The following is a 23323-nucleotide window of genomic DNA, read 5'->3' on the forward strand; positions in this document are numbered from 1 at the left end:
CAGGCACACATAAAGTATAACCTAAGCTTCCCTTCTAACACCACGTGGAGGTAGTTTAGTTACTAAAATCTGCCACAGAAGTAGACGATTCCTTCGGTCCATGAATTTACGCGAAGGAACCCAACCTGAATTAAATCTTTGTCCACCTAAAGTGAATGTCCCCTTTATGTTTAAGAAAATGACTTCCATATTTTAAGGAAAAAGACCGCTTTATGAAAGTTGATTCATCAAATGAAAGGCAAGGCCAAAGACATGCTTTTTATCAAAATGAGCAAAATATGTCGCCAGCCAATTTGGATACCTCATGTGAAATTTCCACGCTGTTGTTTATTCTTCTTTCCTTCCTCCTTCATCTTTATCTCAAAGAGAAAAAGATCATTTTGGAGTTTAATGAATAGAGAGGAGTTCAAAATTAAATGAACATTCCCTTCTCTTCTCTTCTGTTGTTAGGGTGACTTAATCATGGAGAAAGGGTGCAGAAAGCTTTCAATAAATATATGTTCAGCCTCTGCTCTCCCCAAGGGAACTCTTATTTCTCAAATCAAACGCAACCACCTCTGGACTCTCATTGATTTCTTTCTTGATCCCTGCAGAAACTGACGTGGAAATCTAGACAGGCTGATGTAGACACATGCAGAATGAAGGGAAAACATAAGGTAGGCAATTTCCATTTCTCCTGCAGCTGCCACTTTGGGTTAAGTTCTGGGCTCTTATCTCTAGCTGTGGACCGTGATGTGGAATGGTTCATGCTTGTTCCTTTTTCCCCAGTAATTGCTTTTTCCATCAACTTATTGAGGGCTTTAATTTGCAAAAATAGTTTGCTTTTAATGTGATGAAACATGACGACAGCTGCGAGGGCTGCGTTGTGGTGAACTCCTTAGGGACACTGGGGATTATGGACACCAAGCTGGCTGCCCCCCAATCTTTTGAGTGCACTCGTGGGTGGGGGGGCGTCTGTGGGAGTGCTCGGGAAAGCCTGCAGTAGACACACAGGGGGCTGAGCCTTCGGTCATACCGCAACACAAACACACACTTCAGCCAGGAGCCTTTTACTTCAGGGGACCCTGGAGCATCTGGCATTAAAATTAATATGATGGGAGGTTGGCTCTCCCAGGCTTGCCTTCCTTTTGTGCATAAACACACAGGCTTCCTTTCTATGCCATGCTCCCATTTATTGTTCCAAAAGCAATTGTTCTTGTCAACATCATCTTCTGGTTAATATCAGCAGGAGCCTGAGCTTTGAATAGGCAGACACTCAGCCACATTCCCCCAAACCTTGCTGTCAGCTGACCATGGTAGATGGGCTAGAAGGGGCTTCTGCACTGAATGGACTGGATACAAAAAAGTTTGACTTATTTTTCAGGATGAATGTCACAACTTTATTAAAGTTCTTCTAAAGAAAAATGATGATACCTTGTTTGTCTGTGGGACTAATGCCTTCAACCCCTCCTGCAGAAACTATAAGGTAAATACTGTTCTGTTGGAACCACCCGGCCAGGAGGTATTTCATGAATGGCTGTGATTGTGCCTGCAGCAACCTAAGAGGGGTGATCAAACACCCCTGGGTTCCTCTCGCTTGTCCCCCTGAACGTGTTGGTCCACATGAGCCATTCTGAGCAGGCTACTGAGCTTCCTGATTGTCCAGGATTGATTGACAGATCTTTGAAGAGCCTGCCCAATAAAGGCCATTTCTACAAGACCCTATTCTTTATTGTTCAGAATTCCAACATGCCTACCCCATATGCCATGTGGATTCCCTCGCTTTCTCCCTCTCTCCTACCCCACCATCTCCTCTCTGAGTACAAAAGCACACTTATATCCTGCATGATTCCTATTTTAAAAGGCATCTCAAAAACATGCCATTGGAAACTATACTAAACTATCGAGGTGAGGTTTTTTACAAACAAAGAAATTTCATTCCATCTAGCACTCAGCTAATTTGCCCATGGCCTTACTTGCCTTGGTCTTGATGCAGGGGGTGAAAAGGTAACAGCTAAAGAGTTGATGCAGCTGGTTAGTTGCGATGCAGCAATAGAGCATTGCTGCAGAGGAGGGGTGGCTGCGATGCAAGCTCCTGGCTCCACATGTGTTAGCTTTCCTCATCCCTGTCAGCCACAGTCTTTGATTCAGGAAATGCATATTGCATTTCTCCCAACACCAGGCTTGGGGTTATAAAGACAAACAGGAGGCCTCCACCTTTGGGGGCGTCCGAGAGGGAGAAGAAACTCTATGGCATCGCTGCCATGCCGATGTATGCAGAGGATTATGAAAGCGCAACAGAGAAGGACTTAGCCTGAGAGGAGGCATCAGGAAAGGCTTCCTGAGTGGGGAGACAGCACACCTCACTGACATTCCCAGCCACTCCTCCATAGGGAGCATAATCACCCCCAGCCCAGAGTCCCAGATCATCTAGAACCTGACAGGCCCCTCCCAGAGAGGTGCGCCATTGTATTTCTGATGAGATAATGCCTTATCTTGGTCATGAAGAAGAAGTTAGCCAAATGGAGGGAGAAGGGCCTTCCAGGTAGGGGGAACAGCATGAGCGAAGGCAGTGAGTCAGACATACCCCGTAGAGCTGGAGAAACGCCATTTGGTGCTCAAGTGCTGGACTGTAGAGTGACAACATGATAACAAAAATGAGACTGGAGAGAACTATGGCCCCAGGGGCGAAGGGAAGAGAGTAGAGTCAGGACATCCTTAAGTGACAAAAACAGTACGAATCATGGTTGATGAGCAGCGCAGGAGAAGAGGCGTTAGAATGACAGGCGGGCTATCTCTGGGGTGAGTGGATGGATGGGGCTGCCACCAATTTAGCAGGAAAGAAATGGAATGCAGGGGGGCTGGGGGTGTGGGGAAAAGGGCCCAGGCTGCACACTGTGTGCCCAGCGTGCAGACGCCAGTGGAGATGTCTGGGACACGCATGGAGATGTCCACAGGAAGACGGATGAGCAGGCCTCTTGAGGCAGGGGAGACACGGGTAGAAATATAGATGTGGGTTTCATTGGCATAAACTGAAGCATCCTTCACCTCTGCGTGAAGTATCAAGACGGAGAAAAGTAAAGATGGGCTGATATCAGAATCAGTCTTGGGTGTGACAGTTTTAAAAGACTCTGCCTTTCCTCAGAGTAGCAGTAGTTCATCTGGGAACTAGCAGCGGCAGGGCCAGGATTAGGCTGGGACACGTGGGGCAGTTGCCTCAGGCTCCTACTGTGAGGGGCCACCCCCCAATTTCAGTAATCCAGATAAATGTTTTTGTTTTAAAAATCAAAGTTCATGTCGAAAATCCTGTCATAAAATACTGAAGTGATGACTCAAGATAGGAACCTTCCATTTCTAACCATTTCCAACCTAAGCAGCCGGTCTAATCCACTAGTCACATTCACCGGGAACAGCATTTGTTGAGGTCCCAACTTCAGTTCTCCCACTTAACATTCCATCCTTGTTTGTCACTGTTTAGGACTCATTAAGATTAATGCTTCCAACACATCGCAAGAATCCCTAGCTGGAAAGCTATCTTTTATGACAAATTGCAGGTTTGCCTGGCACAGCAATACACAGGCAGCCTGTGATCCAGCCCCTGCTTCCTGCCTGGGGTTCCATCCCCCAGACGCCTCACCTGTAGTGACTCCTTCACCTCTTGCTTGTTCTAGCCACACCTGCTGAGCCATGTGCCAGGAGCCTGGGCCCCTGAGAAACCACAGACAGGATGTTCTCCCCATGCAGTCCCCATCTGTATGCCCAGCACTGTGAATGATAGAAAAAACCCTTGATGCCACTAGGAAAGTTCTTTTGACACAGGCACAGAGGGACTGTGCATGATTCCAGACATGGTGCATTTTACTTGACTGCAGGGAGAACGGACAGCCTCTCTCTTAAGTACTCTGTATCATGGATTAGGACCAAAGGTTCCAAGCAAAACCCAACATCCATCTTCCATCAAAAAGCTCAAGTCTGGGTGCACAGACCTCTCTTTCCGTGCCCACTGCTCCCCTCAGCAGTCTATTTTGTCAGTCTGCCTGTTCTGCTCCCCACTCTAGCTCTGGTGAATTCTCTCACCCTCCCGCGCTTCTGACTGTACCCAGTGCTTGATAAATAAATATTAAAAAAAAAAAAAAACAAAACTTAAGTCTGGGCCTCCCCTGGTGGCACAGGTGGTTGAGCGCAGCGCTGCGAAGCTGTCTGTATCCTCTGCAGCACAAATTCAATCCTGGCCGGCCGGTGAGAAACCCACATGGTGCGGCAGACCTCTCCTGTCTCACCCGCTGCTCCCCTCAGCAGTGTATTTCAGTCAGTCTGCCTGTTCTGCTCCCCATTCTGTCTCTGGTGAATCCTCTCACCCCCTGCATCTCTGGCCTGTACCCCAGTTCTTGTATGAATAAATCTTAAAAATAAATAAATAAATAAATCAAAAAAGAAAAAAGAAAAGCTCAAGTCTCACACTCCAAGAAGCATTAAATTGATTAGACCAGCCTGAGCAGGAGGGGGACAAATTTTCAGTCTCTGCCTCCCCATCAAACCCTGATTGATACAACTTTTCTAATGGAAGTAGGCGAATGTGCTAGAGAGGAGTGCCCTAAATAAGATTATCTGGGGAACAATTCTGTAGGCGACCCACTGTACATCTCAAGCTACATTTCTTACCTCTTCCCTCCTGCTACCTCTTGAACTTCTGCAAAAGTCAGACTGGCCCTTCCTACAATTACCTGTACTTTGTGCTGAGTTAATGCCCTGGGGGCTGCTGTTACATCTGAGATTTGACGACTATGACAAGGATTAGTTCTAATTTCATGGAAGACAGGGTTCACCTGGGCATTGCTTTGTCCCCGGACCTCTCCAAACTCACAAACCAATGTTTTAATTCTTCGCTTCTTCCTGCCTCGGACTAGCCACTGCTGTGGCCACTTTTTAGAAGCAGGTACATTTAAAACTACAGATCCCCCTTGTATACTGTCTCCCCACTGCCAGGACCACAGAATACACTGGTGGAGATAAGGGCATTTACTTTGCTTTGCTGCATCCTAAGATCCCTTCTGAATCTTTGCCTGATCCGCAGACCACAAAATCAGTCACATTTCAACAAGAAGCTCTTGTTGGGATAAAATATCAGAAAAAGACTTTTCATAAAAATGTGCTGGGAGAAGAGTAAATTTGCTTTAAGGATATATGACTTGAACATCTTCGCCTAAAATGTTTTTTAATGTTAACAACTTTATATGAGTCTCGATAACAGTTTAAACAAATGGAGTGGCTTCAGTGGGGACCACATCAAACTGATCACCAGAAAAGGGACCATCTCATCCCTGAAAAAATGGTGTCTGGGAATTTAGAACAACAGGTACCATTGACTAGACAACACGACTGCCCAGATAGAAACTTGCTCCTTCCTCTTGGGTGATAGCCCAAAGCACCTTGACTTTAGTGCTAAAGGCCTTTCCATGGACCAGCCTCAGTACCAGTTCTCAGATCTCCAGTCAAACTGCGTAGCTGCCAGGTGGCAAACAAAATACCCAAAAACTGTAAAGAAGATCGAATCACAGAAGGTTGTAGAACCATGAGTGATGGAGAGATCAGTTTACGGACCCGAGGAGCTGTGATTTTATATTCTGTGGGGGTCCCATGGTGTAAGGAAGGAAAGAAGGCAGGGGGGCAGGGAGTCCTCAGTCAGCATGGACAGCAGCTTCCTGAACTACAACTTGAAGCGAAAAGTCTTAGGAAGCCGGTGCTAGAATGATGACGTTTCATTCACCATTGCCTGAGATTTTGCTTTTCACATCCACGTTGTAATGAAACAGCGTCCGACAAAACAACATTAGTGGGGAGCCTGCCGTACCCCACAGATCAGTCGACCTCCGCCTACTGTGGGTCATTTGCCAATAGAATAGACCCACAACAGTGAATGTGGGTCAGTGAGAGCTGTGTCCTCTGATGACAGTTCCATCCTGCTCATGCCTATACCCTCTCTATGACTAGTCTAGGAAATCTCCACTGGAACTTCTGTATCTAGGAAGGGAATGTGGGAAGAGAGAAAACTCTGGTAGGATGCTTGCATGATGTTGAGGTGCCTGGCCTTAGCCTTACATTCCATTGACCCAGCTAGTGATGGGATCACACCTGACTGCCAGGGAAGATGGATGATGTAGCTTAGTGTGATCTGCAGTAAAAGGAAGTGGAAGTTTGTGAACATCTAGCAAGGCCTTGCCCCACCTGTAATGCCTCTGGGACCAGGCAGGTAACCTGCAGGAGCAAAGCAAGCAGGGCATAGATATAGTCAGTGGGTGAAAGGGCCCTGGTGCTGGAGACCACACTTGTTGCCTTCACTACAGCTCGTCACGCCCCTTAGGTAAGACAGGGCTGAGATGACTTTCCCACTTGTTCAGAAGAAGCAAGAAATCCAAGTTTTCATGTACAATCTCCCCTGATGAAATCAGCATCAGTTTCTTTCTTCTTTTTTTTTTTTATTGTTTTAATGCACTATGATGGCCAAATAAAACTGAATTACAACCTCTAACATATAGGAACGAGGTCTGGGGTAAGCACCAATAGGTAGACGTCAGATACCTTTGACGCCTCGTTACCTTTGACCTGTGCAAAGGCCTCAGCTTCTGAGCTCCTCTTTCTCATCCATACCATGTGAGACGCCAACACATTTCTGAAGTGCAGAAGGCCACCTGAGATCTGGCAGTTGATGCCATACTGTTTTGCCAGCTAACCCAAGGCAAAATTCCAGTGCCTTCTTCTGGGATTTACCCCACAAAGACAGGACTCCTCAGCAAAACAAAACCAAAACTGAAGTCATTCTCTATAGGGCTTATGACTCAACAGATAATTCAGGAGGGAGCAACAGAGGAAGAGGAGTAAGTTTTCCCCATGATTGCCTCAGAAATTCCTTTCCCAAGAAGACACTTAATTCTAGATCATTCCAAAGGCTACGGGGATCTTACTTGTTAGAATGGCGCAGAATCAATCAGACATGACTGAATTCAGACCTGAGCTGTAGAACCTCAGTCAAGTGACTCAGTCTCTCTAGACATCATTTTCCTCATTTGAAACCAAGATGTTTATCTCAAGAGTATTTGAGGATTACTTGCATTGGAATTGCTTAGCACATAAAGTGCTTTATAAATATTAGTTGCTGCTGTTACTAATGTTGGTGGTTGTTCCTAATTAAGTGCTATTATTTCATTTAGATGGATACTTTGGAACCTTTTGGGGATGAATTTAGTGGAATGGCCAGATGCCCTTATGATGCCAAACATGCCAACGTTGCACTGTTTGCAGGTAAATGACCTGATTTCTCCTGGTTGCTTTTGCTTTGCGTGCTTAGCCTGTCACTGCGAATCTGCTCTGGAGAATTCGCAGAGTCACAGTTGTACTTTGAGTCTCTGGTGAATACTGTAATTAAGAATGTCTTTTCCATTTGAAGTTAGTATGGAAATTGTACTTTTGCTTCTTAAAAAGGAGTCTTTGCCACCCTTACCCATGCATCTGTGGCTTCAGAAAGGATAACAGCTTTGTGCTGAATGTGTGATCTATCAGTGAGGCCATGTCTGGGCTCAAATAACAGGAATTCCACCTCAAACCCACAATGTGGATTTATTACTTAAGGTGGGGTAGACTTTCAGGTGGTTTTGGTTCAACAACTCAGTGATAATATCCAGGATGAGTTCCTTTTCACGTCTCTGCTCTTTCACTCCTTTCTCTCAGTGGGATTTGCTGCTCTACAGTCATAGGATGGCTGCCAACCCCAAGCACAGCTCTGATTACTTGCCCACACACAGAAGGCAGAAGGAAAGACACAAAAGGAAGCTTCTAGAAGCTCTGAGAGTAGCGAGGCCACATACCCACAGATTTGCAACAAACATCTTCATCAGTGTTATTGACCTGATGAGGTGACACGCCTGTCTCTGATAGATGGACTGTAGTGACCTAGGGGATGATACTGATCAACTAATTTTACCCACACACCCCCTTCCCACCCGCCTTCCACTGCAAAGGATAAAAACACAGCAGCAAGTAAGCCATCATTTTCAAGTGTGTGTGTGTTTTAATTAGGAAGTTATTTAGGAATTCATTGCCAGCTGTGTATGTGGAGGTGGGTGGAGAGAGAAGTGCTGGTATAATAGTGATTGCTATAGCATATAATAAAGCAGTTAGCTAAAATTCCATCACAACAGCTAAAAACTGGTACATCCTCGCTGGATGAGGAACTCTAGGGCTTTGATGATGAAACAAGATTAGCTCCTCAAACTGCTTTGCACTCAACATGTGTCATCCATCTGTGAACCTGAATCTGTGGCCACAGATTGTCGACATGGCTTGTAGCCAGTTAAAAGGAAAAGGCTGCTTGGGTCCTCCCTGGAATTGAGAGCACAGAATTACTGGGAAGCAGCATTGTAAGAAATAGAGTCTCGTAAACCTCTTTGTCAGCAAGGGCAGGAGCTAGGCCAGTAGGAAGAGTACTTGAATATATTCTCAAGTGCATAACTTCCACCATTGCACTGTTCTGACACTTGAACCTGCATTAGTTGGTACCCTGGAGGATGCGGGCTGCAGTGGAGAATTTAAATTGAACTGCAAACTCAAAAGAGGACTTGTAGCCTGAGGTAGAACAGGGAGAAGTACTTCCTAAGGACACCAGCCTTCCAGAAGCTATACAGAACAAGCCAGAGACAATGCTGTGCCTGCCCCTCCCTGCCCATGGTATATTTCAGTAGTTTTTCTTTGGCATGGTTGAAATCTCATAAAAGCTCAGTCCTTATTTATAGAAGATACTTGCTGCAACTGAATAGTTGTCATCATTAGCAAAAGTGGCAAAATGGTGCTCTATTTTACAAATAGAAGTTCTGGTGAGGTAACAAATGCAGGATATAAAACAAAAAATACTGCAGAGGAGTAAGTGGGAACACAAAAACACACTCACACACACACAGAAAGGTTTACTGCCTGCAGTTTCCATCTAATCAACACAATCAACACCTACTAATATATGGCTATCAACCAGTTCTAACTTGAGCCTGAGTAAATTCCAGTGACCCTAATACCAGAAGTAGACATCAAGAACTTTGCTTACGTATATCTGGACGAGCTCCTTGAAAAAAAACAACATGCTTATGCCACACACAAGGGGAAGAGCTTAAATGGTATATATAAGTCACTTTGACACACAAATAATGAAGCTATGCAACCATTAAAAATGACCTAAGGGGCCTCCCCTGGTGGCGTAGCATTAGCGCTGAGCTGCGAAGCTGCCCACAGCCTCTGTAGCGCCGGTTCGATCCCCGGCCACCGATGAGGGTCCCACATGGCATGACAGACCTCTCCTGCCTCGCCCACTGCTCCCCTCAGCAGTGTATTTCGTCAGTCTGCCTGTTCTGCTCCCTACTCTGGCTCTGGTGAATCCTCTCACCCTCCCACGCTTCTGACTGTACCCTGTGCTTGTATAAATAAATCTTCAAAAAAAATTAAAAAAATAAATAAAAATGACCTAAGGAAGTCATTTTTTACTTCGAACATAATTCTTGTTTTGGTGTCATCTAAATAGATTTCACTATTCTAGAACATTTTTTTTTTTTTTTTTTTTTTTTTTTGTGCACAGAATTTTGCTACTGCAGGAAAGGACCCTTGAATCCTTAATTCCCTTTGCTCTCTTTTGCCTTGGCAGTCCCAAGGGGATATTACTGTCCCCTCAAGCATATCTCCCCTAAAGCACACCCAGTTTCCACTCAGCATTCTCCTTCCCCTTATTTCTCTGTCTCGGCATCTCGTTTATCAGAATGCTTTCAGTTCATGACTTTGGAAACACTGGAGCAAATGTGTCTGATTCAAGCTAGATTGGCATGGCTTAGTGGCTCTCATGAGTGACTGATTCTTGGGTATCAGTAGCAATATCACCTGCTCTTTTTTTGCTAATGATCCTCTCTCCCAACCCCTCCGCTCACCTTGCTCTGGCTGAAGACTCCATTCCTTCTGCTTATACTTAAAATTTCTGGTGATACAAATCAGCTGCCATCTCTCCCTGGGCTCCCACCTAATCCACTTTACCATGGTGTGGTGGGCAGTAGCAGTGTCCAAGGGACGTTGGCCTTGAGCTCTCAGTCAAGGTCCATCTAATCAAGTGAAGCACACACCATTTTTCATTTACCCTGTTCCCCGAGCTGCTGCTGCTGCTTAGAAATTGCCATGCAATTTAAAAATGAAAAATGTTTCATCTCTCATGATCCCAATTTAAAATGGTTAGAAATGTGGGCCAAGTATTTTCCCAGTGACTCTTGGATTTTCCCCAATTGTCCTATCTCATTTGCCTGGCGCAGGAAAGCAATCTGGGGGATGTCTTTATTATTCCCTCACACCCACCATCTTGCTCCCTCCCCATTCACCCCTTTTCTTTTTACTTCTAAGATGGAAAACTCTACTCGGCCACAGTGACTGACTTCCTTGCTATCGATGCAGTCATTTACCGGAGTCTTGGAGACAGCCCAACCCTACGGACCGTCAAGCACGATTCAAAATGGTTGAAAGGTGAACAAACAATTAAAAGAGAGAAAGAGGGGAAGTGGGGAGATTTAGGTGGACCCGACTATAGGTGAATTTTTTAGTAATGGCCTCTGGCAAGCAGGAAGGTGGAAATTGCATCTTTTGCCTCCACTGATTTATTTACCTCCCTTTTCAACTTCCTGTGAGTTTCTGCAGTATTAACAAAACGATCACCACTGCCAGTACAACAGGAAACACTATATTCATCTTTCTCTGCCTTAAACTGTGGCTTCAGAATCCCACATAAAGAGAATTGAACATTTCATTCATGGAAGCAATCGGGGGAGTGGAGGTGGTGGGGAATAGCAAGGGAAAAAAAAAAAAAAAAGCTATTCACGACCTTCTATGAGTCAGGGTAGACGAGGAGATGTGTACAAAATCCTTTCTGTAATATGTGCATTCCGTTGTGGAAAATAAAATTACAGAGATATGCAAAGCTCATTTATTCTTCATTGTTAATTGCAACTGCTTCTGAAAGATATAATTTGTAGGCTTGAATGCTCTCTGAAATCACCAGTACTTGCCTGTGTGAAGTCATTAGAAATGGTTGGTGTTAAGCAAATGTCTAATGGCCCTACATTTTTAATTAATAACATGTCTTGGGTCGCAATTGATTGAAGTTCCTTTAACTCTGTGTGACATGTCTCCAATTAAAGCACCCGTTTGTCCACAGAACCGTATTTTGTACAAGCAGTGGACTATGGAAACTACATCTACTTCTTCTTCAGGGAAATAGCAGTGGAGTACAACACCATGGGGAAGGTAAGAGGGGCCAGGCTCGCTTTTGCCTCCAGTTACTGTGCATGGTCTTGAAATGGGTACCGGATCAAGGTCATGACTGTGAGAAAATTCAGCCACGTATTGGTGGCCCTCAGAATCCTGTATGCATTCTTCTTAGCTCCCTCTTAAGCATTTCTATTGAGAATTTAACTGACAGATGTGTGGTTGATTTCATAGCGAGTTTTGTGTTCTCTTGAGGTATGGTTCCCAGATACCTTCAAGAGTCTTTTTTCTCTTTTTAATTTGGTCCCCCACCAGAGAGGTAATAAATACCCTGTATCTCTGAGCAAACAGAGATTCTTAATTTTTCTCTTTATTCCAAGAAGCCATCGAACACTTAGTGGATTTAGTCCATTTCGTTATTTTCACCAGTGAGTGCATCAAGGTCACAAAGTTGAGGGCACAGATTCAGTGCCGGGGTGGCTCACACAGTTAGAAGAATTCAGAATATGAGATTCGGGGCCCGGAGGCAGTTCTCGAGGATGGCAGCGAGGCGCATACAAAATGTGCTTTTGTTTGAGGAAATAAAAAGCTAAGCAGTCTGTATGGAAATGAGTTGATGTGGCTGGGAGCGGATCCCCTGAAGGATTTATAGCTCTGGATTAAATGCCACAGCCTTATCTTTTAAAACATGCTGTTGCAAGGCTGAGTTCCTCTCCCCCCTACCTTCTTTTTTGCTACTGATTTTAGAAACACGGGATTAAATTAAGCACCTTGTTGTTCTGGTTCTATTTTCAAAGAAAGGCGAATTCTGCTAAGAGGTCCTGGAAAACCGAATGCATTTCCTTTTCCCTGGGTGTTGCTCCTCTGCAGGTAGTTTTCCCGAGAGTGGCTCAGGTTTGTAAGAACGACATGGGTGGGTCTCAGAGAGTCCTGGAGAAGCAGTGGACATCCTTCCTCAAGGCGCGCCTCAACTGCTCCGTGCCGGGAGACTCGCATTTCTACTTCAACATCCTGCAGGCCGTGACCGATGTGATTCGTATTAATGGCCGTGATGTTGTCCTGGCAACCTTTTCCACACCTTATAACAGGTAACCATGGCTTGGCCTTGTTGACCTAATCGGCTTTTCTCGGCATTCTTTTCCCCAGGGGTTCCCTTCTCACACACAAAATTCTCAACTGACAGAAAAATTGCTGCTTGCTCATTGTAGCTAAGAAGCACTTAACACTGTTTTCATCAACAAATTAACAGTCATTTATAAGTACTATTAGATTAGAATATTAAGGAAAGTAATTTGAAAAATGATGACAATATCCTCTATTTATATTCCTGGCATATAAACACTATTCATGTGTTGTTTCTAAATCTCTCCAGTAATTCTGGAAACAAAATACTGTGGCCTTCTCTTTACACTAGAGGAAACTGAGCACAGCTGAACCACCTGGTCCAGGCAGTCAATAGATGAAAAAGGCAGCCTTGCAACTCAAGAATGATCCCTATTCTCTTCTAGGTCAGCTCATCTTCCATTTGACTTTTCATATTTCTATGTCGGGATCAGTTAACTTTTGACATTAAAAAACTGGAAACTTGGGCCTCCCCGGTGGCTCAGCGGTTGAGTGCTGGGTTGGTTGCGAGGCTGCCCACAGCCTCTGCAGCGCCGGTCCATTCCTGGCCGCCGGGCGAGGGTCCCACATGGCGCGCAGACCTCTCCTGCCGCCCGCTGCTCCCCTCAGCAGTGTATTTCGTCAGTCTGCCTGTTCTGTTCCCAGCTCTGGCTCTGGTGAATTCTCTCACCCTCCCGCGCTTCTGACTGTACCCAGTGCTTGTATAAATAAATAAATCTTAAAAAAAAAAAAAAAAACAAACTGGAAACTTCCTAAAATGCAACAGAGTGAGATTTGGGACTCAGATAAGCCCCACTTAAGGGACCCTGGTTACCACTCTTATCAGGGACCCAAATCCCAACCACAGCATCACTCTAATTCTGCAGACTCTAGTAAGGATTCTAAGGCGTCAAACGCTGTACTATGTAATGCTGAGTATCACTGTTCAGTCCACTTGGTGCATTTACTTAAGCTAAGACATTAAGCAATTAACACACTAATAGTTGGTCCTGGAGTGGTGGACAGCATGGAAATTAAAGAATGGAAGCTCCACACGAGTATCCTGGTTCTCTCTCCCAGACCTTAGAAGACTCCTCGCCATAACTGTGGACATGGTCCTCAACTCTAAGTGCATATACTCTAGTCTCATTTCTATGTAGAACTTGGAATGTTCTATACTACCTCCTGTATGCCTCCACTGCTTCGCTTTAGACAATGTGTTTCACAAAGACTTGTAAGAACTTGACGAGTCTACATGGCAGGCATATAGATGATGAGATTGGAAGGTGATATCTCAAAAAAAAAAAAAAAAAATGCTTGAGAATTGGGGAAAGCCCAGAACAGTGCAAGCTGAAAAAATTAAATTACATTCCTCAGCTATATGGAGGGCAGGAGTCAAGAGTTCCCTACTGAAAATATATGAAAATATGAGCTCATACTACAGCAAGAAGTATGAAGTTAGATTTAAGTAAGCTTTACCCATATGCAGGGATTTTTAGACTTGAGAATAGGAAAGATATAAAAAGTCAGGTCCTGCCTATTCATACTTCAGAACCAATCTATGTAGGATTGTTGAAGAAAGAACACTATGTCCATACATGGAAATACAGGGGCTGGTGGAATTTCCAATTTCTTTGTTTTGGAGAGGATGTGTTACTTTGCGGTTGCAATACAGGAGTGGGTTTCTTTGTACTATAGTTACTTCTTTAAAGTTTTTTCTTAAAAGGGCCCTAGCAAACATCTGTATCTAGGTTTTTGTTCAGTAACATAAAAGATTAAATATATATGTGCCCATTTTCATCTGTAAATCATAGTCCCTCATGCGAACTAACCAGGTCATACCCAACTGCTGCAGATATTTTACATGTTTCTCTTTGAGGGCAAAGCACAAGTTCCTAGGCAGGGCACGCACCCCTCATGATTGGGCCAGTCTCCTCATGCTCCCCCGGCTCACTGGAGCTAAGTGTGCTTCTAGAATATGCCATGCTCCCTCGTGTACAGCTGTCTGTACAGCTGTCCATGTCTGTTCGCCCCTGGACCTCTGGGGCTGCTCCAAGTCTCAGCTGGAGTTCCTGCCCATGGAACCTTGGGCATACTGCTCTTACAGATTGTTCTGGATTATTATTAGTGGTAGCAGTAGTTGTTGTTGTTATCAGCATGGCTGTTGTTATTGGTGATGTTATTTGTCTCCACACTGAACCTGAGTTAACTAAGAGCAGGACTCTTGTTATTGAATGTTTTCTCCTGGAGATTACAGATTCCACAACTATATGCTGAATGAACAGGTGGGAAGATGAAAGGGAAGAAGAGGTGGTAAAGAAGGGAGGGAAGAAGAAAGGATTTCACAAGTGATTCTAGCCCGTGGGAAGGTTATAAAACTCAAGGGTGTCTTTAGGTATTACGAGGTGCCTCATAAAATATTTCAACCAACATTTATCTTATTTTTCTTTATATATAAATATGTATACCTATTACTTTTAGGAAAGGGAGGTGTGAAAAGAGTCTGCCCAAATTAAATATATAATGCTAGGGTTCTGAAATTCCCAAAACAAATGGTGCATCACTGTCTTATAGATGCAATTCTGTGAAATTTATATGACATAGCTTAAAATTCATCCTGCCACCTTGCTTTAAATTAACTTTTGGGCCTCTCTGATGGCGCAAGGGGTTAAGACGCAACCTATGAAGCTGTCTGCAACCTCTGCAGCACAAGATCGATCCCCAGCTGGCCAGGGAGCTAACCACATGGCACAGCAGACCTCTCCTGTCTCGCCCACTGCTCCCCTCAGCAGTGTATTTCAGTCAGTCTGCCTGTTCTGTTCCCCACTCTGTCTCTGGTGAATCCTCTTACCCCCCATACCTCTGGTCTGTACCCCAACTCTTGTATGCATAAATAAATAAATCTTAAAAAAAAAAAGAAATTATTTTTTTAAAAAATTAACTTTCTAGTCTATTTATCTTATTGTAATATGCAATAATTATATTAAGAAATTAAAAATGATGTAAAATTCTCCTAATCATTATTTAGTGACTGGCATAGCCTTTGCACATTTACATCAGGTCTCAGTCAGTTTCTCTGCCCTGCATGGTATTCCCACGTGACCAAACCCCCAGTCTTACCCTAAATGCTCCTTCTGTGCAAAGGTCCACCACCTCAAAGGCTGATTAAAACTCTTGGCCAGCTGGTGCCTGCAATTTATTCGATCAAAATCAAGGAATGATCATAGTCAAAAACAAACATGGATTCAAACAGTGCACCCAGATGAATGAATAATTCAATGCTTCTCACAACTGAAGGGAAAAAAAAAAAAACCAAAGGCAACCAACTCCCCAAGTCCTTCCAGGAGGGCTAGGCAAGGATGTAATTATGGGTAGAGATTACCCTCATTATTATTATTTAGTGTTTAATAGAGCACTTTATTTCTGAACTACTGGTGCTTTGGAGATTTACATTGTTTAGCCATATGCAAATAAGTAGGAAATAAAAATCGAAATGTTCAAACGTAAAATGTACAGGGGCTCCCCACGTACATATTCTCACTCCTGGGAGTCTCACTTGAGGAAACCAATTCAAAGAAGCAGTATGTGGCCAGTGGGGGCACTTTAATTTCATATTTTCACCAGTATTAGCAGTGTAGAATGTTTTCCAAAGATTTTATCCTTGGGCTAGTGGTGGAAGATATCAGGAAATTCAGGAAACTTTTCGATCACTCGTTCAGCCATTCTTCAGCCTTTATAAATAAAAGCAGTTCCAGAAATAAGTCACGGAGACCTCACTTCCTCTCCAAGAGTTTGCTGCAACTAGCCCTTTATTTAAGGCCATGAATGCAAGTCTGATTCACAGAAAGATCTCACATTTATAGTATTCAGGGTATGAACTTGAAATTTCAGCGGTGCAGAATAGGAAAGGTCCTTTGGGTTATGTTTTCCAAACGGCGGGCTTGACAGTTGCATGAATGACTCCTTGTGTGAAATGTGCCACTGCAGCATCCCTGGCTCTGCGGTCTGTGCCTACGACATGCATGACATCGCCACCGTTTTCACCGGGAGATTCAAGGAACAGAAGTCTCCAGATTCCACCTGGACGCCAGTCCCTGATGAACGTGTGCCTAAGCCCAGGTAGGTGCAGACACAGGAATGGCCCTTTGCTACTCCCCTGATGGTGAGTGTCCTCGGGGCTCACACCCTTGCCTTCAGTGCTTTCCCGCAGCGACAAGCCAGCACCAAGAGGCCTGCGAGGCCATCTGACTTCATCGCCTTAACCAAAACCCAGAATTACTTATATTTATGGTCAAAATGGCGATTCCCTAGTCTTATGGTTAACATCTATATCTGTGGTTAATGCAACATAAATCTAAGGATGAAAGGAGCCATCTGACCTCCCACCCTGATGGTCCACAGTTCAGGGAACTGAGGCCCACAGTGGTGTGAAGTGTACGATGCTCACGCATGCAACTGGAGATGTGGTTTCCACTGCACCTTCCTGCTTCTCTTCAGTCTGCGGAGACCTGTCTTTTTAAAGCCTAATAAAATGTAGACTATGAATGGCGTTCGCTGGATTTTGAGACCAGGTTGGATCAGAACTGAGCCCAGAACTCCAGGCCAAGAGCAGGAAGACACCAACAGATGCAGTGATACTAGGATAGCTCTGATCTGCCAGAATCTGTCTTTTTAGGGTCCAGATGCAATGCAGAGTCTCCCCTTCCCAAAATGTACCCCAGAATTGCTTTCATGGGGAACCTATTGCCCAGAGACCACTGGTCCTAGGTACTTGTCTTCAAATCATCACACAGAACCAGCTAATTCATTCTTTCTTGCTGGGGTAGAATTAAAATCTCCCTGTACCTCCGTGAGGTACACAGCATCCCTCAAGACACACGGCAGGCTCAGTTGTACAGAAGCATCCCTGTGTGCCCAGCTTCCCCAGTGAATTTGTGCACCTCTGGAAGAAAGCGCAATGTCTTATTACTTGTTTTGGTTTCCAGTTCTCTCCTCCAACCCTCACCCCCTACACCTACACACACACACACACACACACACACACACACACACCCGCATGCATGCATGCACGCAGGCGCACACACAATACCTAGCCCCAGTTCAGGTAACTGTCCTTGCTTAGATCATGTGGACCCAGGAGAGAAAGGCTCATCCTTCTTCACCCCCAGAACCAAGTGCATGCTCTGTTTCTTGTAGAGAGAGCAGACGAGGTGTAAAAAGCACTCCCTCGCAACCTCGGATCGCTGCGCGCCTGCTGAGATGATTAGCTTCCTTCCGGGCCAGCGGGCAAAAGAGCTAAGCTTGAGGGCTCAGGTTTTAGGGAGAACTTATGTAACAGGCTGTCTTTGGCATATAAACATGGTGGCCCTCGACATCACCGGGACATGTGTGAAATGATTTCCTGCTGGTGAGGAAATGATGTGCATTTCCTTATCCTTCCACCTGCTCCTTCACCCCTCTTCCAGACGTGGGGCTGCCTGCACAGAGCTGACTGGGTTAGTGCCAGGAAAGGGCTTCTGCAGGGGTCTCAGACATGCCCGCCTGAGCGGGCATAGCACATGCCCGTAGCAGCATTGGCTTTGGGGTCCCCCTGTTCTCACTTTGACAGGCTGTCCCTTGAGACCAGAAAGCCACGAATTTCTTAAAGAAGTGGATTTTTAGTGTCATTGCTTAATAATAAAGAACTGACCTTTCAGGAGAGAAACTTCAGTTTAGTTATCTTCTCATATCATCCCCAGATCAAACAGAAACCAAAAAAAAAAACATTTAAAAAACAAACCCAAATGTCCTCTGACCTCCAGCTGACTAGAGAGGGCTCGTGTTAAGCTGCACTGTAGGGATGCTGGCTGCTGCTTTTTCAATGCCTGTGTCTCATCGACATTTGGGACAAAGTTAGCCTAGTTCTCCCCTGTCATAAAGCACATGCCGGGGACTTCCAGCAGGGTTTGGGGACAGGTAGAGCTGATCCTGAAGCACACGAACCACACACACCCTCCTCACTGGTGGCCAACCTCCATGGCTACTTCCTGGGGTCTGTTCATGCTTCTGCGGGGAAGCCATGCCACCCCCAGCTATGGCTAACCTGCCCTGGCTGAGGTTCCTCTGTGGAAGAAGGCGGCGTGCCGGAGGAAACCTTAGCCCATTTTATTCGCCAGCATTCTGCACTGTTCACCTTCCTCTTCTCAGCCCAGGGTGCATCCTCCTTCATGCCAGGGGCAGTTCATTCAAAGACTTTGCCGTAAGTCATGAAATAAGCCCCCGCCCTGCCATCCTTTGCCTCTGTTTTAGGCCAGGTTGCTGCGCTGGCTCATCCTCCTTAGAAAAATATGCCACCTCCAATGAGTTTCCCGATGACACCCTGAACTTCATCAAGACACACCCGCTCATGGATGAGGCTGTGCCTTCCATCATCAACAAGCCATGGTTCCTGCGGACGATGGTCAGGTGAGTGTGAAGCCAACCAGGTCCTAAGTGGATTTCCCTGAGGCCCTCTCATGCTCAGAGAAGCCATCAGTGGGTTGTGCTTTGAAGTGCCACAAACATCTTCTGTTATGCTGGGTGTCAATTCAGCTACAAAATGCCAATGGGTTGGGTGCAGGCCCTCAACCCCATTCCCAGGCTCCCAGCGAGAAGAGGTCTGATAGTTTCAGGCTAGTTGGACTCAGGCCAACAATTAGAGCAAGCACAAATATGTATTTCCAGGCGGCTCCTCCCCCGGTCTATGCAGAGGTCAATGAGCAGTGAGGAAGATGCAGTCAGTGGATGAGGGTACCTGTTGGGTGGGGCATGGTCACAAAATGTGCTCAGATTCCAGCCAAGCCTTATCCCTGGGTGTGAGCTGTCAGACGGAGCACTGCACCAGGGCAGGGTGCTGGCCAGGGGGGGTTCATGCGTTAGCACTGGTGATGTGGAGAGGTGGCCAACAGCGAGGGAGAGCTGTTTAGAGCTGTGAAGGCATTTCAGGCACCTCCTGCTCTGTGTCAAGCCGATTTCCACACCATACAGCAGCTTTCCCCAGTATCATCCAGTTGAACGGCCATCAAGCAAAAGGCTAATTGACCTTAGCACCATTTTTATTCTGTGACTTTATTGAAAGGTATAAAAATACCATAATGGCCCGTGGCATTAGGTGGAAAGCGTGGCATATAACTTGCAGGAGGGTCGACATCACCTGGTTCCTGCCGGTGCTGAAGACAAATAGGAATCTCGGGAGTATTGCACAGCTGAGGGATTTCAGGGGAGATTCCTGCGGGTCTTAGCAGAGGCGTTTGGCAGGACGGATGGCCTTCACTCGGGGATGTAAGGGGTGCTTGTCTGCACACGCCGCTATTTTTATCAGTACTCCACCTCCCCAGCCTGCATAACCCTCTCGGCCCGCTTCCATGTACTCAGAAAGCTTTCCAACCCGACACTCTTCTGACAAGGCTTCGCAGCTCCGAGGAAGGCCGGGAATGGTAGCCATAGCCTTTCTGTTCAGTGTTAACTGGGTTCACGTATTCTTTCTTTCTCTCCTCAGTGGAGACATCAGCTTTTCCTTGCTGCTCATGGAAGGGATCATTGCTGAGTGGTTTCAGATGGCTGTGCACATCTATTTATTATGGAACTTGGCCTCCGCACACACATACCTCCTTCCTCCCCTCGGAGCCAGGCTAATGCTCCGCATATGGAAATAAAGGGCCAGAACAGCTTGAGAGTATTATTTATATGCATATATTTTTCTTGAGGTTATTGCTAGAAAGCGCTGTCACAGTTGTTTGAAGTGGAGAAGGGGACACTTTAATGACAGAGCCACAAAGACATTTTGAAAAAGTGACTCCTGTCATTTCAGATACCGCCTGACCAAGATCGCGGTGGACCCCGCTGCGGGGCCGTACCTCAATCACACGGTGGTTTTCCTGGGCTCCGAGAAGGGAATCATCTTGAAGTTCTTGGCCAGGATAGGAAACAGTGGTTTTCTAAATGACAGCCTTTTCCTGGAGGAGATAAGCGTTTACAACCCCGAAAAGTGAGTAGAATGTTTGGTTCCTTCTTAGTCATTTGTTACGCGACTATGGCCCGTTTTCATGGAGAGAAAAATCACAGCAGACTCCGGCTGTGCCCATTTTTTTTTTTTTTTTTTAAAGATTTATTTATTTATTTATGTATACAAGCACTGGGTACAGTCAGAAGCGCGGGAGGGTGAGAGAATTCACCAGAGCCAGAGCGGGGAGCAGAGCAGGCAGAAGGACCGAAGTGCACTGCTGAGGGGAGCAGTGGGCAGCAGGAGAGGTCTGCGCGCCATGTGGGACCCTCCTCCGGTGGCCGGAGAGCAGCCGGGGATTGAACCGGCACTTCAGAGGCCGCGGGCAGCTTCGCAACCCAGCGCTCAACCCCTACGCCACCGGGGAGGCCCCCGGCTGTGTGCATTTTTAAGTGAATTTTTGTATTACGTGTAAAAAGCTTTTAGTACATAATAAAAGGGTCATCTTCTTCTTGCCCATGATGTGTTTATATAGACACTCAGAGGTTCTGTGTTCGAGGATCTGTTTCACCTCCGATGAGATCAGATGCGGGGATCATCGGGCCGGGAGGTGGGGTACAAGAGTGGTGGCAGGCAAAAGGAACTTGACCCTAGAGAGTCTATTAATGATATCATCCCACCTTATAAAATCAGGTGCAGCTATGATGGAGTAGAAGACAAGAGGATTATGGGCATGCAGCTGGACAAAGCGAGCAGCTCTCTGTACGTGGCGTTCTCTACCTGTGTGATAAAGGTTCCCCTTGGCCGGTGTGAACGACATGGGACATGTAAAAAGTATGTGTTTTGCCTCCTTCGCGTTTAGAAAGCCCACGGTGCTTAGACAGGAGTCCTAGGTCGCTCATGGCCTCTTCTTCCCGCAGAACCTGTATTGCCTCCAGAGACCCATACTGCGGGTGGGTCAAGGAAGCAGGTGCCTGTGCCCATCTGTCACCCAACAGCAGGTAAGGAGTCCGAGGAACTGAAGTGGGCTGGTCAGTGGCCTTTGGCTGCCTTGCATTCAAAACATGCAGTTAGTTGGGCTCACACACACCACTAGGCCTCCTGCTCACAAACCTCTCCAGTGCAGCTGCCAGACAATATCCTTCCTTCTCCCATTTCATAGAGCACCCCAACATCGCATGTGGCACATTTCCAACTGCCTAAACATCCATCCTCAGACTGATTAAAATCACCGAGAAAGGAAAGAGTGGGCTTCTAAGTATTCCCTGGGGAGAGGGACAAAAAGGTGCTCGCCTGAACGTCACAGTGCGAGCACAGCAGAGAGAAGGAGCAAGAGGCTGTCAATTCGATTAGGGACGTGGTTTGGCCATGCAAGGCTGAGAAGAAATTGCAGCGCATTTGTTAAGTGATGCATTTGCACGGCAAGCATGGTGTATACAACCAATAAACCTTTTTCCTGCACTGATGAGCAGTTGGCCCTATTAATCATTAGGGAGCCGATCAATTCTTGGCAGTTCTCCTGCAGCTCAACTAGATGCAGCCAGTCCACTGAGCCTGTGATTCTGGTGCTCAAATCGTTACTGTCTTTAAATGCGTAGATGGCCCGGTGAAGGGTTTCTCTTATACTCTTACTTGAGTGGACGTGGAATCCAAAATTGCATTTGGAAAAACATTCAGTGCATGTTCTTAACTGGTTATGGCACCTCAAGGAATGTACCTTAGGACACTTTCTACTTAGCTATCCCTTCAGTCTGCCCAGAGCCCAACAGGAAACAGTCACCCTCATATCACTCTGAGCCTCCAATCCCAATTTACAGTAACTAGGAAAATAGGCAGGAGGTTATATCTGCCGGCCACCCCTGCACAGATTAAGGAGAATTATTCCCATAAAGAGAGCTAGTGATAAGTCTGCCCTGGAAATCTCACTAAGCAAAGGGTCGGCTCACTGTATTATAAGATAAGTGTTGCAAGTAGCAATGTTGATGTACTATGATGTTAGAGCTTTATAGCTTTCCATGGACAGCCTTGAGGTGAAGGAAAAAAGGATTGCAGAGCAGTGAAGGAAGCTAAGAAGTGACTCTTCTCTCCTTCCTATATTCCAGTACACCCAAAGATAATAAGGGTTTTTTACTATTGATATTAATTTTTTTTTTAAGTCAACGCAGAAACTCCAACACAGTTCCCTAAGGGTCTATGCACACATTTCAATGCTGCCAGTGTGGCTCAAACATATGGAACATCCCTGGGAAGGCGGCCTTCAGGGCCTAATGAATATTGGCTTCACTGCCATTAGAAATCTTTATCTGTTGAGGATGAGTTTGACTTTTAATACAGCAAAACTCAGGGGAAAACAAATGTAGTAGATTATTAGCTCAAGGTGTGCTTTTCAGAGTGGTTTTGCTCTATGGCTCTTAAACTTCAAAGGCAGGTAGAAGCTTTAATTGCATTGTGGTCAGAAGCCCAAATTCCCCCAAAGAAGTTGTCTTTTGGATACCCGGGCTCTTATTTTAAAACTCAAAACAGATATTCAGATTGCTCTCGTTCATGCTACATACTGCATACTGATAGCGTGTCCCCTGCAATGGTGACCTGGTGGCTTGGAAGAAAAGTGAGCATCTGGAGAAGCATGGAGACAGTACGCCCAAGAACTGGATGTGGGGCTGACATTGAACAACATACTTGAGTGGCCTCAGCAAAACACACCTCCAGTTACTGTCCCCTTGGGGACCCCACACATCTCTCTGGACCTTTGGATACTCTGTTCTATGCAAGTTGTTGCTAAGCAAAGATAAAAGGTCTTAGAAGTCAAGAGGTTTTAGAAGTGAAAGAAAAAGTAGAGAGGAGAAAGACATTTTTAATTATTTTTTAATTATTGCTTATATAAGGGCCATATTTTAACATCTAAACTTTTCAAGTGTTTGATGCTCAGAGAATCAGAGTAAAGAAGGCTATAAATAATCCATAAACTAATTAACTCCCTACACAGTATTTGAATTAACTGCTTAA

General features: G+C 45.5%; 1 protein-coding gene across 4 annotated transcripts in view; it reads left to right on the plus strand.

The window, feature by feature from the left end:
* SEMA6A (semaphorin 6A) overlaps window positions 1–23323 on the plus strand; it is a 126890-nt gene that overhangs the window by 70345 nt on the left and 33222 nt on the right. For all 4 annotated transcript variants that reach the window (XM_037509480.2, XM_037509479.2, XM_037509481.2 and 1 more), the window contains 11 exons: window positions 594–656; window positions 1364–1465; window positions 7188–7278; window positions 10399–10518; window positions 11207–11295; window positions 12127–12344; window positions 16345–16476; window positions 18646–18801; window positions 20186–20362; window positions 21011–21151; window positions 21238–21318. In XM_037509480.2, coding sequence (XP_037365377.1) covers window positions 594–656; window positions 1364–1465; window positions 7188–7278; window positions 10399–10518; window positions 11207–11295; window positions 12127–12344; window positions 16345–16476; window positions 18646–18801; window positions 20186–20362; window positions 21011–21151; window positions 21238–21318 — 1370 coding nt within the window. The remainder of the gene's footprint in view (window positions 1–593; window positions 657–1363; window positions 1466–7187; window positions 7279–10398; window positions 10519–11206; window positions 11296–12126; window positions 12345–16344; window positions 16477–18645; window positions 18802–20185; window positions 20363–21010; window positions 21152–21237; window positions 21319–23323) is intronic.

The sequence above is a fragment of the Talpa occidentalis genome, unplaced genomic scaffold (genome assembly GCF_014898055.3).
Source record: "Talpa occidentalis isolate TD23 unplaced genomic scaffold, MPIMG_talOcc4v2.1 talOcc4.13, whole genome shotgun sequence".
NCBI classification, from domain to species: Eukaryota; Metazoa; Chordata; class Mammalia; order Eulipotyphla; family Talpidae; genus Talpa; species Talpa occidentalis.